At 27.4% G+C, this 17,157-nt stretch overlaps 1 protein-coding gene and 1 pseudogene across 2 annotated transcripts; one reads left to right on the top strand and one right to left on the bottom strand.

Moving 5' to 3' along the window:
- Positions 1 to 785: 785 nt before the first annotated feature.
- Positions 786 to 8,614, bottom strand: LOC149881549 (glypican-6-like). Its single transcript, XM_090067303.1, has 6 exons — positions 8,244 to 8,614; positions 4,971 to 5,129; positions 2,594 to 3,285; positions 2,173 to 2,345; positions 1,667 to 1,801; positions 786 to 1,554 (listed from the first exon to the last, which is right to left on the bottom strand). The coding sequence occupies exons 1-6, from the start codon at positions 8,398 to 8,400 to the stop codon at positions 1,044 to 1,046; spliced, it is 1,827 nt and encodes a 608-aa protein (XP_089923429.1). The 5' UTR covers positions 8,401 to 8,614; the 3' UTR covers positions 786 to 1,043.
- A 6,370-nt stretch (positions 8,615 to 14,984) lies between these two features.
- On the top strand, positions 14,985 to 16,918 carry LOC149881550 (uncharacterized; annotated as a pseudogene). The gene is made up of 2 exons (XR_016444913.1): positions 14,985 to 15,566; positions 16,811 to 16,918. The product of XR_016444913.1 is annotated as an uncharacterized LOC149881550 (transcript).
- The last annotated feature ends 239 nt before the right edge of the window (positions 16,919 to 17,157 follow it).

Below are 17,157 nucleotides of genomic sequence, written 5' to 3' on the forward strand. Positions count from 1 at the left end.
CACAGTTTTGTTTACGGTTTTAGCCACTATAAACTTTGAAAGATAATAAATATATTTACTCGATATCCCATACAAATCTCAATATTCGTATTTAATGTATTATTCTTAAAGGTCGCCGTGAAGAGAAATCTTTAAGGATATTGTTAGACGGAAAGCGAAGATCTCTAATCTCTGTCTTCACGGCGACCTTTGAGAATTGTCTCCATATGAAAACATATTGTAGTTAAGGAAAATGATTTGATTACGTTGTACCGTAATTTTTTAACCGTAATTTAAATCTAAAATTGTTGTTTTAATAACTTTATTCCTTTTAATCTTTTTTTTGCTTCTATAAATTTATAAACTTGATTGGAACATGTCTAAAACATCAATAAAGAGAACTGCATGTAAAAAAAAAAGTGTTTAACACACTATGATCACTTTTGGGGCTTCTTGTTTCTGATGGAAAAAGTAATCGGTAGAAAGAGCTCAGGACTAAAACACCTCGATGACCCATGAGCTTTTTTAAAACCATATAAAAGCGGTTGGAATACATCGACCTTCAAGATCATAAATTATAATTTACAGTACCAAAAATAATAGATTATCCAATAGAAAAAGGAGAATAAAACAAACAAAATAGAAAAATTAAATAAAAAATTAACAAAATCTAAAAACAGAAAAAAACAAAAAAAAAAAAGCAAAAAAAAACACGTAAAAATTTTGAAATGAAAAAAAGATAAAAAAAAAAAAAAAAAAAAAAAAAAAAAAGTGGAAGTTTTATGGAAAAAGTTCAAAAAACAATATTTTCATTGACAACTTAAATAATATTTATGTGGAGGCGCACGAATTCCTTACGAATTATTACTTCTGCCTCAGTTGTATACAATATAAATTATAATGATTAATATAGTAATTAAAAATTAAAAAACGACTTTCTAAGCGAATGCGTAATCTCAAATTAGCCATTATGCTGATGACGTAAGAGCGTCTGCGAATAACGTCAGTGTCGGTAGAATGCGATGCAAATCACGACGATTAATGTTTTCGAATTACAGCAACACTCATAAAATACCAGTAGCCGTTAACCCCAGTAAAATTAATACCAAGTTTATTAAGATATCTGTTGCACTACTTCGAATCGACGAACCTGCTCTGGGCTCCGAATCAAAAATTGGTTCGTAGATGTGAATGTTGTTGTCAGCTTCTTGAGTACCTTTCGTTGTAGGAGCATCATCAATACAATCTTCATTAACACTGTTATCACAACGATTAGATAAAGTTTGTTGGGTTTTTTTGGAAGGGAATATGTCCTCTCCACTGCCAGATTCATTATCTCCATCTCCACTGCCACTGCCGTTGGATTCACCACTGCCGCTTCCTTCGCCTACTTCACAGTCAGGACAATCAGGATCTATTTTACCCATTAAAGCTTTTTGCAAACCTTTAATCAGAAGTCCTAATTTATAATCAAGATTAAGGATACCCATATTTGCTTTCAAGTGATTGCTCTTCACCTCCGGATTGTTTTTAAACAAATCTTCAATTGAATCGGTAACAACCGAAAATTCATAGCTAAAAGAATAATAGAAAAACTATTTGAAACAGCAATATTTTTTAATCATTTATTTTTAAACATTATGCTATAAACTGATTCTTTTTAAACTATGATAATAAAGCTACACACCCTGAGGAATTCATTCCATTCCAGCATGGAGTTACATTTAAACCACTGGCTAACCCATTATTGCATATCTTTTCAGGTAGTTCTAACCAATGGTATACAAGACGGCGGAATATTTTTTGACTTTCAATCAAAAGACTAAATGAAGTTTTAAAAACTAATATAAACATCTTATAGCAGCTAATGTTTGAACTTATGATTACATTGAGTCAGTTATATGGAAAGACTAAATAAAATGAGATGGTACTAACACCTATAACATCAGTCTTTTCAATTTTTATCACTTATTTTTTATTACAAGATTTCCAAGTCATTTAGGATATTCAAATTAAAGAGTTATTTTCAGCAAAGAGTAATATAATTACTATAAGTATATATATAATTACTATAATTATTATAATTACTTTAAAATTAATCCAGTTATAAACTTATGATGATCAAAAATTTAAAAAATTTAAAATACGGCACATGAAAACGTTCATCATGATTTTACTGATATGTGTTATTACCTTTCTAGCTCGGAAACAGTTTTTTTTTTATCAGAATCAACATTGAATATCAATGGCAGATTAGAGTTTGTTAGCTTCAACAAATCCACTTGAGAACGAACAGAACGACGTTTTCTATGTTTGTTTTGCCCAATGTTGTTATTGGGGGTAGGCTTTCCACATTTCTCTTCCACCTTTAATTTTTTAAAAAAATTGATTTACAAACCAAAATAACATACACAAATTTTACTAATATTTTCTTTTATTATTCATGTTTGTTTTCTTGTTTTACACTCTACACAGTAAATACATTTCAAATAATTTAAACTAAAACTTATTTTTAAGTTAAAACTTTTTATGCATTTTACCTGCATAATTATTTTTTACATATCTAAATAATTAAAACTATTTTTACACTTTACATACTCAAATATTTGTTTACCTTTGCAGTTATATTTCCTTGGTTTTCTTGAAAAATCATAATAGCTTCTGAAATTTTAACTCCTAAGGGTTCAACCACAGCTTCAACACTGAAAGGACCTTCAAGTTTCTGAGCTAGAGTGATTAGATTATTTAAAAACTCATTCCATTTCGGTTGGATCATTATAATGTAAGAATAACAGCCCTTCATTACATTTTGACAATAATTTTGACAAGGCTTTACACTAGATGACACATCACTGCATATTGAGCACTGTGTCATTTTCATAAATGCCACTGAACATTCATCATGGAAAGTCATTTGCGCAAGTTCTGACACAATATTATTTGCTTCTTTTAAGCTGTGCAAAAACATTCTTGCAGCCATAAAAGAACGAGAAGTCTGTTGACCAATCTTCTGTTGAATATCACCAAAAGGGCGAACAAAGTTTGTATTTTCATTTATACAATTTTCATATTTTTTATCAAACTTTGAAAATGGATGAGACATCACATAAATTTTTTCATGCAGCTTTGCAAAGAATAAATCCACTGTAGACTCAAGATCAAGCTCACTTCCATTAATGTATTGATGCAAAGCAAGGTAAAGTGATTTAAATACATAGTTATTACTTTCGTATCGAGATCCATATGTCTCCTCAAACATTGTATCCAAACTTTTTTGTGATTTATTCATAAACCTTTGAAATATTTCTGAAATAAAACAACAAAAAAACATTTAATTCTTGTTTGAATCATACGCAGTAGTATAATCCAGTAAATAATCATGAAAATTATTTGTTTATAAATGGAGTTTAAAAATTTTAAAAACATATTTATAGAAAAAAGGTTACATTTAAAAATGTTAAAATTTGGCTTATGGGGTCTGCTAACATTTTGCTGTCAATACTATTCACTTCTAAGATGAAACAGATGTTTCAAACATCTGATTTTCAAGATTGTACCTAATACCACTAAGATAGTATAACTTAACATCACTTAATATCACCAATGGCCTTGGGAGAGAGTTGATAGTGACTTAACTTTCTTTTTATTATTAGCAGATCCTGACCACTTATTAAAGGCAAAACAACTACTTCTTAATTTTTGGAAAAAACGTTTACCAACAAACGATCTTTCAATCTAGGATACTTATAACTTTTCTTGTTTTACTTTTATCTGAATCTTTTGTTTACATAACTTGAAATAAAAACTCGAATTTACTTGTCCTTAGATTATTTGTGAGCCAAAAAAACAAAAAAACATGGGGCTTTACACAACATTCCTTAAAACAAAAACAATTTTATGATAAAAAAAAAAAAAAAAAAAATTTTAAAAACTTAAATTAAAAATTCTATAAGCATTTTAGTTTTGTTAATATTTATTGCAGAAACTCATCCTTTTTTTTTAACTTATTTGTTTTAACTTATACCCTAAACTGTCAACCATTTTTTTCCATTTTACATCATTTCAGTTATTTACTGTTATTACCAAGATTATATTGTGAAGGAAAATTATTCACATTTTTTATGTCTAAAACAAAAAATGATTTTTCTACAAAGATATTAGTTTGCTGAAATTTTCACACCACTTTTTCTTTTTTTAGGTCATGACTTATTTATTAGATTAAACTTATTGATCTTTATTTTTACTTTGTTGTTCTGCAGCAGACATCCATGTAATTAAAAATTCCCATTTTATCTTTGAAAATTTTATAGACATAAAAACAGGCTCCATATGAAATTTAAGAGCCTTAATGTGATTAGCAGTAAAAAACTTTCCCATAACATTCAAATAAAACAAATTATGTCAGCATAATCATTTTGATAAATATGTGAATGAATTCTTCAATAATATAAGCTTTTATAAAAAAAAAAAAAAAAAAAAAAAAAAAAAAAAAAAAAAAAAAAAAAAAAGGGAAACCTAAATATTTATCTCAATGTATTTTTTTATAGAAAATTTATTAAAAAAATTTTTCTTAAAAAAAAAAACATGATTGTCACTGTTATTTTAATACTACAGTAATTAAACAAAAAGTCATGGTAAAAAATAGAACAATTGCCTTAGAGGACTATGTATATATATATATATATATATATATATATATATATATATATATATATATATATATATATATATATATATATATATAGTATATGTATATATATATATATGTATATATATGTTTTTAAATATTATTGAAAAGCTACAAATTAATCTATTTTGCAACAAATAATTTGCCTCATATTTTTCACTGTATAGTAATAAACAAATCATTAAAACGAATTACTTTTTATCATATATTTGTATTCAATATATAAATCTTTAAAAAACAAATAAAATATGCTACAATTTTAAAAAAACAAATAAAACATAATTGGAATTAAACTTTTGCATACCAATAAAATTTGTTGAGGTTTGTTGAAGGGTGTCACTTAAGTTTTGGTAAATAGGTGCTCGTAGATTTCTCTGTAGACGTTCACTTGAATTCACAAGATTACGCTCTGCCCCAACTTTACAACAGGTCATCTGTGGTGTGCAAACCTTTAAATCACTTCCTTCATAATAAAAATAAACTTACAATAACAATAATATCACATATAATCATTTATAAGGAAAACAACATTTTAACCTGCATTTGGAACCTGCAATATACAGAAATGCGTAAATTGATAACATAGCTTTATTAGTATAAAATCTTTGCAAGATAAATGTCGTAAATAGTAGAAAGAATGTCAAGTAAAAACATTTTATATAACTTTATAGTTTTGAACTTAAGTTAATTTTCTCCTTATCTTTCAAACAATCAATGAGCACATTTTTTATTGATGAACATTTATTCTTTTTTACTTCTTTATATCAGGTTTTGTATCAAACTTTGATGAGTGGGGAAACATTTTATGAGGGGGAAACATTTTATTTTATATCAGGCTTTGTATCAAACTTTGATGAGAGTGAAACATTTTATGCTCAAGGTAATGAGTAACATTCCAATAAAAAAAGAAAATCTTTTTTTGTTTAAAAAAAATTTTTTTTTTTTAAATTAAAAAAAAAAAAAAAAAACATAACTGTATTGCTTAAGATAAGTAAAAGTATTTTTAGCCTTTTTTTAAAATAAATTTCCTTAAATTTTAAGAACAGTATAAAATTTCAATTAAGCAATTTTTTAAACTTAACAAAAAGCAAATAGGATGAAACTTGAAACCTCAAAGAATGCTTAAAATTTTTTCTTTCTATGACAAAACTTTTTCATTCATAAATATATCAGCCAATTAATTACTTTTAAATTAGAAATAACTTATTTAATCTATTTCTTTTAATCTATTTTAATTATATAAATCAAAACTTCAAAGAAAAATAAGGAAAGTCAGTTAAGTATACGTCAGATAAAAAGTTTATTTATTTGTTTCAATGATTCAACGTTCAATGATTCTAGGTTCAACTTATCCATAGTTTTAAAGACCACAATCAAATATTTAACGCAAATATTTTTATAAGTTTACATTGAGGTTGCTTTTGAACAGTTATGTTTACTGTTTGTAACTTTCTGTAAAAGTAATAACTTGACAGAAGCCTAATGATTCAAAGCAAATTATTTAATGATAACCTACAACAACTCAATATGAATTATTTGATTTCTTGTTTAAACATGTTAAGTACACTTTTTTATACTTTGCTAAAATAACACACTAAATTACACTATTTTATATTTTGCTAAAATAAAGTTTCATTCATTTTTATTCTGCAAAAAAAAAAAAAAAAAACCAAAAAAAAAAAAAAAAAAAAAAAACCCGCAGATTATAAATATCCAAGTTACTTTAAAAAAAAAACAAAAAAACAATTATTATCTCTTTGCAGTTGCACAAAAAATTAACCGACATCGCAACTCCTACTGAGCAAAACAAAAGAGTTTAACATGAAAAAGAAAAAAAAACAAATAGTGATCAAAGAATGAAACAATTAAAACCTAGACTCTTTACTTAACAAAACAAGTATTGCATGATTTAATACTTAACAAAATTCCTAATGTGATAATTTAAAAATGGTTTATTTATAAAAAAATAAAAAAATTTGAGACCCAGATCTACAAATGAAGAAAGAAAAAAATAAATAAAAATAAAAGTTTTAGAGTGAACTTGAAAATTGTCGCTTAAAAGATTATAATATGAGATTATAACATAAGATAAGAATATGAGATTATAACAGGAATGAAGTAACAACTTTCTTATCTGGTCATACTTTTCAATGTGCAACGTGTGTTTAGAAAAAGTAGAAAAAGTAGCGAGTAATTTACAATCAATTATTAAACCATGATTGAGATCACAATAGCTAAATATTTATTAGGACTAAGAGAACTAATCTTTTGACACAACTTTAATTAGGCTTTTGATAGAAGCTAGTTTTAATTTAACTTATGTCAGTTAAAAAAACAAAATAAATAGCTACAAATTGAACAGATGAAATATTATTAAATAAGTTTTTAAAAACGATAAGTCTAAAATAATTTAATTTATTAGGTTATTCAATCATACTATATTAGGTAATATATTAGGTAATAAAGACAGCAGTGCAAAACAAATTCTACATGATTATTTCCTAAGTTAACACATTATTCAAGGCAAAGCTACCAAATACAACTTTTACTATCTATTTCTTAGACAAAGGCACTTAATCAAATTTATTTAGCAAGGGCAGCATCAGATTATTCAAGTCCTTATTTTTCAAAATTATGACATTTTAGCTTACAAAAAGCTCTGAAAATTCAAAACTACATACAACTACCTTCTTTTCAAAGTAATTTTAATTCAAAATACTGAATTTGAGGTCTTAAAACATAGTTGAGGTCTAACTAAAACTTCCAGCACTTTTGTGGTTTTGCATCGAAGGTATTAAAAAATTCTTACATCAAAATATATGCTCGGAACTACTCAATGTCAATATTATACAGCTATGCCCATCTGAAACAAACTCATTACAAAAAGTATGAAATCCTCAACTTACAGTCTGTTTTATGTTAAAACAGGAATTTTTTTTTTGTAAAAAAAAAAAATTGCACTTTGTTTGTGTACAATTGTATATGTAGATTAGTTTAACAGAGTGGTACTGTTAGTAACAAAAGATGATATTGTTTACAATTTTGTGTTTTTATGGAAGTCATTAGTTATAGAAAACATCATAATTAAAGAAAATGTTTATAAATAACAAAGATAATATGTATATATATATATACTGATATGTATAAATGCATGCATGTATGTATGTATGTATGTATGTATGTATGTATGTATGTATGTATGTATGTATGTATGTATGTATGTATGTATGTATGTATGTATATATGTATGTATGTATGTATATATGTACATACGTATACAGAAGAATTAAAGTGATATTTTACAGATGCTAGTTTCTTCATGTGTATTGCATAGAATGTCATAGTTCTATATTTATAATAGTTTCTACTTGCAATTCTATACTCATTATTTTCACACGCGCACAGACACACACAGTCACACACACACAATATATATGTGTGTGTGTGACTGTGTGTGTCTGTGCGCGTGTACAAAAAGAATATATATATATATATTCTTTTTGTATAAAACAGTTTTATAGCCTAAACAAATAATGTAAAGTAAAGAAATGAAGCAATAAAAGAATTTTAAGATTACCATTTTTTTTTTTATTATAAATATCATCATCTGTGTGAAATCCTGCAAGTTGATAGTTTATCTTCGAGTTGTTACATGAGGTAAATACATTCAAAACACCAATGCTAGCAACATAGCTACACATTGACACAAATAATAAAATTCCAAAGTTGTACATTTCTTTGATTTCTGCGTCTTTTAATGCAAATCTAAAATTTATCTAATATTATAACCGAGGTTAGAAACGCAACTTTTCTTATGTTTTACATATCAATGTAAACAAGTCATACTTCTTTAACCACTATCAGTTCAAAAAATCAGTATACAATATTCCGGTCAAAATATTCTGAAAACCACATTCGACAGTCACTTCTCTTATGATAGGGTGAAGTAAATCTACTTTAAAAACGTTTAATAATAATAGAAAATAATTTAATTATTTATTTTAACTATAAAAGTATATTATTTAAATTTTTAAAAACTAAGAATTTCACTAAAAAAAATATACTGCATAAAATATCATAATTTAGAATTATTAAAATAATATAACCCCCTTTTTTTGAAATTCCTAAACAAAAGAGACGGATTCTGTCATTAATGTAAAGCCGTTTCCCATTCGGTATTCACGCAAGTGTTGCACTTTATAAACTTCTTGTTAATTTTTTTTTTTTGCTAAGCCGTTTTTACTTAAGCTCCTTATTCCCGCGTATTATTAACCTACGATCATTTTATTGTAAGGAAAGATGGGAAAATTGTATTGATAACTGAACTTATTTAGCTAAAGAGCATTTTAAGACGTCTTTTTTTGTTTCATTAATATTTTTTTCCTTTCTTTTATCAGTTTCTTTAAGAAAGAAAGAAAAAAAAAAAAATCATTTTTTTTGAGATGTTACTGTAGTTAGTGTTACTTTAACTTTAGTTGTGTTTGGTTTTGCTTGAAATAAATTAGTTTTAGTGATTAGTTTTAGTTTTTGTGTTATAGACCTGATATTGACATTGGTGATTAGTTGAAATTCTTGGTTCGATTTTAAGTCTCAGTTTCTTATGCTATAACTAGCAATGTGTTTAAAATACGGAAACGTGGCATAGCGGATTATAAGCAAGAAATCCGTTATCTTTGTAGGACTTCAAACGAACTTTTCTTTTCCCGTCGCGAAGCAAAGAAATTCTTGTTCTAGTCTAATGCATATATCAGTAAGTGTTTCTGAAGAAATATGAGAAATTGAATATAGAATTGCCTTAAAAATGAATTGGCTTTTTATTTTCAAAATACGTCTTCGCAAATAATTGATTGTCACGAATAATGAAGAAACTGTTAAGCTCCTCATAATTTACAGTGAGGCGTTATCATTTATTAATCGTCGATATATCTCTATGACGCGCAAAAATTATTTCAAACTAAGCAAATACGTGTTTCATGAAAAATTGACAGATAAATGTTTTTAGAAGAAAAAAAAAGAAGCTTCGATTTCAAAGCTGAAGTGTTAGTTTGTTTTAAAATTTACTTTTAAATTGTAATGAAGAAAGTTGAAAGCAAGTTTTTTAATTGTTTAAAATTGTTTTTAAGTAACCTTTTTTAAAACATAACTTTAGCAGACGAAAGTTTAAAATACAAAATAATTAACGAATAAAACCGAAAAAAAAAAAAGAAAAAAGAAAAGCATGGGTTAAAATTTTGAAAGGGGAATAATTTCATCTGAAGAGCATAGCAAAAATTTTAATGGAATACTGTAAAATAAATTAAATTGATCTGGTATAGACTTTGCTCAAACACTGATATTGTTCGTTTCATCCCTGTTATCGCTTAATTAACAAAGATTACGATAATCGCGTAAGCCTTTTCATTATTTTCAATAGGAAATCGGTTTCTTTATGAAAATTAGAGTGGAAGTAAGGCTTGTTCTGGTATGATTAATGACAATAGAATTAATACGTGCTTATAATTACCACCTTTTAAAACATCAACTATGACCTCATTAACAGCGTGTGTCTATTTGCAAGGTTATGCATGCTAATAATTGTCGTGTGCCAAAATATCAATCAACCACGATTTACTTGAACTTACTAATTGGTAAGTAAGAAAAATAAGAAAAAAAAAAAAAAAAAAGAGAAAACGAGAAAAATTTATCTCAAGAAACAAGTGGTGAGGTTTAAGAAAGGTTTTACAAAACTTTAAAATATTTCAAAGGTTTCAATTAATCGGAAATTAATCTTGCAACTTTCTTCCACATTTCAAACCTTAGCTAATTTAATCTTTTAACATTGTCACCTAAAAAGTTTCCGGTGTAAACTATAAGTGATGACAACGATGATGTTATAATGATGACGACGATGATAATGGTGATGATAATAACGACAACTATGATTTATTATCAAAACTTATCAAATATTTAAAGCTCGCATTAAATTATTTTAAACGAAAATCATTTTTTATTTATTTCGTTTTCATAATTATTAATGCTTTATTGAAATATTTCCTTTCAGGAACCTACATTTTTGTTTATAATTCAAATATTTGACACGAAAAAATAAAAAGATTACGCTCTTCATCCAAATTCAATCCAAAAAAAAATAAATAATCGAAATGAATGAAAAGCAATGTTATATTTCTTTTTTAGCTTCTCTACAAATATATAAAGTCGCATACGTAATATAAATATTACAATCGTATATTTCTGATTGTACAACCCATTTTTAACTTTTGCGGTATACCTATGTTCATAAGTTACATAATTTAATACAAGTTTGATGAATATTTAAAAAATAGCCTAAGTTTTAAAATATTAAACTTCTCATGTTGATTTTAAAGCGTTCAACTTTTTATCTATATATAAATGAGATAAATGCTACTTGTATTTTGAAAGCCTGAATTTATTCCAGAACTCACTTTTTCTATTCAAGTTCTGCATTCGTGTTTAAAATAAACATTTAAAGGTTTTTGCAAAGTATTTCATCTCCTAACCGATAATGAAACGCAACCTTAAAGTGAAATTTAAAACAAAAAAAAAAAAAAAATAAAAAAAAAAAATAAAAATAATACGCCATTCCTTAAGATGATAACATAATCATACAACTACAATTTGTGGCTGTAGACAGACTTAAAAGCTCTCGCAACGTCGTGTAAAGAATAAGTACATGATGTCCTTATAATATTAAATGTTTAAGACGAGGAATCGTTTAATGCAACAAGCAAAGCACAAGATGCACCAAAAAGTATTTAAATTATCAAGGGTCACTGGATTTAGGCAAAAATTTACACGTTGTCACTTTAGTATGCGTCGTCAAACTAAGAGTTAAAATAATGATGCGCAAAGAGTTAAAATAGTGATGCGCGAAGTTTCGCACAATTTTACAGTCGCTTAATTCCACTGCAATAAATATTAGGACATTACTGTATTTGAAATCGAAGATTCATATGAAGTTTCTGTACATAGGCTTAATGTTGCACATTGCATACAAAAGATCAATCTTTTTGGAAAAATACTCAGTGAAAATTGTGGAAGATTCTGTGAAAGATATATGTAAAAAAAAAAAAAAAAGATCAATCATAGAAATCGATCGAAATTGATTGGCAAGTGATTCTAATCGAGACTGTTCGAAATTTGATAAGAACAGTGTCAAAACAACGTGCCGAAACAATCAAAAACAAAAGTAAACAGTTTGTTTGTTAAATAATTTTCAGCATTATTATTTAAATCTATTTGAGGTTCATCATTCTTATTATTGTTTATTTGGTTTCATCCTAGCTACACACAGTGGGACAGGACTTAGCGAAAGGGTCAAAATTGAAGATCATATTTAACTGTTTAGCATACATTATATAACTATAGAAACGCAAGTGACCAAGGATATAAAAAAGTTTTGGCTCTTGATTATTGTTTAAAGTGCTATGTAAAAAACTGAATTAACAGCGGTGAATTTACAATTATTAAAAAAAATATATACAAAAAAAGCATATATTTAAAAATTGCCGCTAAATCCAAAATTTACCTTCTGCCATTGTGAACTTATCAATATTTCAACTTGATGTTTTTTTTTTTTTTAATTTTAAGTCAAACTAAAGAAAGTTTTCTTAAAGTCAATGTAAATTTCATTGCAAAATATTTCGTATTTTTATGGTGTGTTTTCATTTTTGAAATTTAAAATTGCAGAAATAAAATTTTCAGCGCGTCTGAGCGCGTTATAATCAATCACGTTACAAGGCCTAAAATATGTGAAATAAATTGTATAACAAAACGTGGCAGCGCCTCAGTCCATAATATTATTTTTACTGTAAACTGTTTTTGTAAAGCAAAAAAGAATGAAATGAGAACTAAAAAATCAAAATAAAAAAATAAAAAAATTTATCTAAGTCTATTGTAAACTTAAAAACAAAAATATAATTATATTTAAAGAGAAATTTATTTAAATTCAGAGAGAATTCTTATTTGAACTTGGTCAGATTACAGAGAAGGTGCTGGTGCCCAACATCTTGTTCTTACAATTGAGCGCGGTTTTGATGGTTCAATTGAACAGTTCGCAAATAAACTCAAAAGGAACCTGGAAGCTTATTCACCAAATTTTTTTTTTTTTTTGCGTAAGTTTGGCGTAAGGTCCAAACTGTGAAAACCGTATTCACAAAACTTGCGCAGTTGCGTTTCAAAAAAACTTTCGTAAGTTTTGGCGTAAAAGTTAATCTCTAAACTATCGGTATTCAAAAAACTGAAATGGGTTCATCAAACTTTTTAGAAACTTGCTCAACTCAATTTAAGCAAGAAAAGTTACGTTTGCTATGAGCTGCCTTAACTTTGGTGTAACTTTAAAATCACTAAATAACAAGAATGGCGTTATATTATTATGATGTATATGTAGTTCTATTGTCAGATTGATATATTATTAAGGATTTTAACATATATAAATTACATATATTATAATAAGGGTTAACAATAATCATAAATATTAACAAAAAATAGCTACATCAAATTGATATAACATCTTTTAAAGATTATTCGATATATTCTTCTTCACAACTTTTTTGTAAAAAGGCACGTGTCTTATTAAGTATTACGATCATAGTTCATATCGTTGTTTTACGAAAACTTGGTTTATTAAAAAAAAAATCAACTCGGTTGTTTTTTTGCGTAAGCTCAGCGCAACTCCTGCGCAACCCTAACTTTACGCTAATACTGCGAAATATTGGTGAATTCCAAATAGTTACATGAACGTACGATTTCCGTAACCTTAGTTGAGCTGTGCAAGAGTTACGAAGGTTTGGTGAATAAGCAACCTAAAGACATGAATAGAAGGCCTGTTTCTGACCTGCATTGTTCTGTTTGAGAAGAATGTAGAAGAGACAGGAGAGGTTGTTCGGAAAAACCACAAAACGTTGAGTTTCTCGGAATAATCTGTCCTGTCTACTAGAAACAACAACAATTGATGGCAAGGAGGCTACAATCCTAAATCAAGCAACAAATTCTACTCAGTTCTGCTATTTGACTCTTCAATCTTGCTATCATAAAATAGTTAAAGGAAATAAATGATAAAAAAGTTTCAAATATGGTTTATCTAGAATGAATTGGAAAAGTTGTATGGGATACCTACTTCACATCAGTTAACAAATCGAGAAATGGCAAGTAAGAAGACCGTGCCATAAAGAGATGATAGAAAAAAAAAAAGAAAAAAAAAAAAAGGTTCACAACCAACTGAGATCAAAACTAGGTCTAGTTATATATTTACACATAAAGAGGAGGTTATAAAGCTAACTTTGGTGGGAACACAGCAAAATTTTTTCAAGCCAATCAAGGACGTATTAATAGATGGACGTTTAACACATTACTATAGATCAAAGATGCCACCTATTTGCCAAAAACTATGCGTGTTACTATCAATTTTCTAAATTCCTGATACAGATATTCCGACTTCTACCCGTCAAATTTGTTTCACTAAACTTCCCTCAGTAAACCCATTATAAATATGCGTTTACTGAAGCTTATGGTTATAAAAGACAAAAAAATTAATCAAGAGTAGCTCACAAATCTGAAAAAGGTTAATTTGAGCTATGAACTTTGCTCAGTAAAAATTTAACTGTGTTTAAAATTTGACGTCTAAAACTAGGTTTTTGCAAAAAGGCTATGTATGGTTTACTAGAATGGATAGAGTAAAGTGAAACAAATTTTCTTTGTTAAGTTGAAATTGCTATGATTAGTTTAAAAGTCGAGTAAGAGATTTTCAGTGTTCTTTTCATCCCACTTTCAGATTATGCTTCCCACTTTAAGACTCAAGTCAATGAGTATTTCTTATTTTTGTCGGAAATGTCGAACTTATTTTTGTCGGAAATGTCGAACTTAGTTGCCTCACTTTTTTTGAATTTGTGATTTTTTTTTTCGCGAATGACCAAACTATAAACATTCTTATTTTCGATACCTAAATCGCATTTTGTCTAAAGGTGTTATAACCAAAAGCATCTTAAAGTTAATAAAAACAATTGATTTCAGAAGTTGGAAAGAAATATTAAGTATGTATTTTTAATGAACATTTTTGATAAAACATTTTTAAACAGTCAGTCATGTAAAGCTACTTTAACTTATAATGATCTTATGATTTTTATTATTATTGTTGTTACTAATAGTAACAACAAGATAATAAATATAATACGACCATACCTTTAGTTGCTTATTCTTGAGTCTTCTACGAGTGATATACAACCTTATTTTTAACCTTTTTTAGATATATTAAAAGAAGTAATCTTATATTCCTATCTATTATCTCATTACTGGATAAATAATGAATCTTCATGAGAAATATTTAAAACATTTATGTAGAAATTGTGGCTGCATAATAAAACAGGATAGTCACTATCAATTAAAACCTGTTGTTATCTTTAAACAAGCAACTCTTAGTTTTTACAAGCTGGATATAACCTCAGACAATCAAAAAGTTCATCCTGAATGTTTATGCAAATGATGTCATATGATCTTATAAAGGTTAGATTTAAAATCAAGAAAAGTCTTTGAAGTTGAGAGGAGTGATAAATTCTTCACTTCTCCTGAACACACAGAAACGTCTTATGTATGTAATACACTCACAAGAGTTGGAAGAAATAAAAAAGTACACGCGATAAGTATTCATCAACAGTTAAAAGCATTTGCATCAAAACATGGTTTTGACTGTTACAATGAAAAGAACAAAGACTATTTTGTAATAGTTCAAATCAACAGTTATCGCCAATCAAATGACATGTGGAGACTATTTTAAATCGTGAAGTGCCATTAGCCAATAATGTTAACAAATCTCTTCCAGACCATCTAAATCTTCAATCTACTAATATTATATTCTCCAACATTTCATGCATAAACATCTGTAAAGGTAATAATGACTTCTACTATCTTTTTTTCTAATCAGAAATAAATTTTCTGATTTTAAAAATTTCCGAAGCACATCAAATGAGGATGTTGGAATAATTGAAACGAGAGAAGGTAATACAGTTGAAAACTTTTAAGTTTTTAGACATAAAGATTGTTCATTAATATGTTCAGAAGTCTGTTGTGATTTTAGTACCATATACCGAACTAACTTGCGTGTAATGGAATCCAGGCTAAAGAGTAACGAAAGTCAATCATCTGTTACCTTTAACTAGCCATTTTTTAACTGTGCATATTTTCTTACACCGGTATATATGATAAATGTAGTATAGACAACTTGCATTCTTCTATATGGATGTTCAATAATACATTACAACAATGTAATGTACTATTGAACATCCATATAGAAGAATGCAAGTTTTGAATAATTTCTAAAATCAAAATTAAGAATTATTAAAATATTTTCATAATCTGGGAGTATTTGCAAATATAAAATAGCACCAGTTTAGACACTAAGTTCCATAACATGCGAGTATAAACACACCTTTAGTACCACTGCAACATTTCTTTTCATGCTCTTTAAAATTCGATTTTCTAAGATAAAGCAAAAAAAATAATAATCTTTTTGATAATATTAAAGTTTTCTGCCATACTCATTATTGTGACATTTCGGACAGGTAAATTTAGTTATTAACCGTTCTTCTGATTTTTTTTCAACTTTTTTGTTTCCTCTTCTGCAATTGACTTCTCAGTAGAAATTGCTGATGGTATGAGCTCTTATTCGAAATCCTCTGATAACAAGTCCGCTAACACTTCAAGATCTAGCTCAATAAAATCCTCCACAGTTATTTCAATTTCGTTATCAATATTTTCTAGCAAAAAAGAATTATCTTTTTGGTTAATTTTGAAGTTTTCTGCCATACTCATTTTCTGTATTGCTGCTCAGAAAAATATATTAAAATATTTTTATTGAATAATCGAAACCACCTTTTCCTGACGTCGAATCAAATAAAAATCCTCCCATGTTTTGCAATTATCACCTATTGTTTCGCTATTGTTATCTAAACAATTCCGTAACACTCGTCTTTTTTTTTTTTGAAACAATGCGTTGAACATCCATCTATTAATACGTCCATGAGCCAATCGAGTTATTCAAAAATGTATTTCGTTTAACAGTAATATTTCTTTTTTTTTTTTTTTTTATTGGAAAAAAATTAAAACTACCATAAAATATTGACTTGGTTTTAGCAATACCTTTACCAACAAGATTATGTGAGCGGATCCGCTTTAAGTAAAACGCGAAGAACAAAAACATCCATTTCTTCCCAAATTGTATAACTTTCGAGACTGGACTCGTCACCAGAAAATCGATAAACGACGGTTTGATTTGTTAAATTGAGAAAACAAAACATAATTCACGTCATCCATTTTTCTCTCTTAAAAAGCGGAAAGGGAAATATTCAAAATGTTTTTAATAGGAAAGAGTCTTGGATGATGATGATGAATCATGACAAAGCTTCTATACTAAAAATTTTAGTATAAGTTACGGGTTTTATGGCAACTGAGAGCTGCAAGATGTCATTGTATGCAAAGAG

The sequence above is a fragment of the Hydra viridissima genome, unplaced genomic scaffold (genome assembly GCF_058129835.1).
Source record: "Hydra viridissima isolate aposymbiotic clone 2 unplaced genomic scaffold, HvirCarnegie_v1 scaffold_11, whole genome shotgun sequence".
In the NCBI taxonomy this organism is placed as follows: domain Eukaryota; kingdom Metazoa; phylum Cnidaria; class Hydrozoa; order Anthoathecata; family Hydridae; genus Hydra; species Hydra viridissima.

What these genes read in the sequence shown, in the direction of transcription:
- LOC149881549 (XM_090067303.1), bottom strand. Translation starts at nt 8,400, where the DNA reads ATGTACAACTTTGGAATTTTATTATTTGTGTCAATGTGTAGCTATGTT. An exon ending in AAGGAAATATAACTGCAAAG is followed by an intron (nt 2,346 to 2,593) that starts GTAAACAAATAT and finishes AAAAAATTAAAG; the next exon opens with GTGGAAGAGAAATGTGGAAA. An exon ending in ACTGTTTCCGAGCTAGAAAG is followed by an intron (nt 1,802 to 2,172) that starts GTAATAACACAT and finishes AACTTCATTTAG; the next exon opens with TCTTTTGATTGAAAGTCAAA.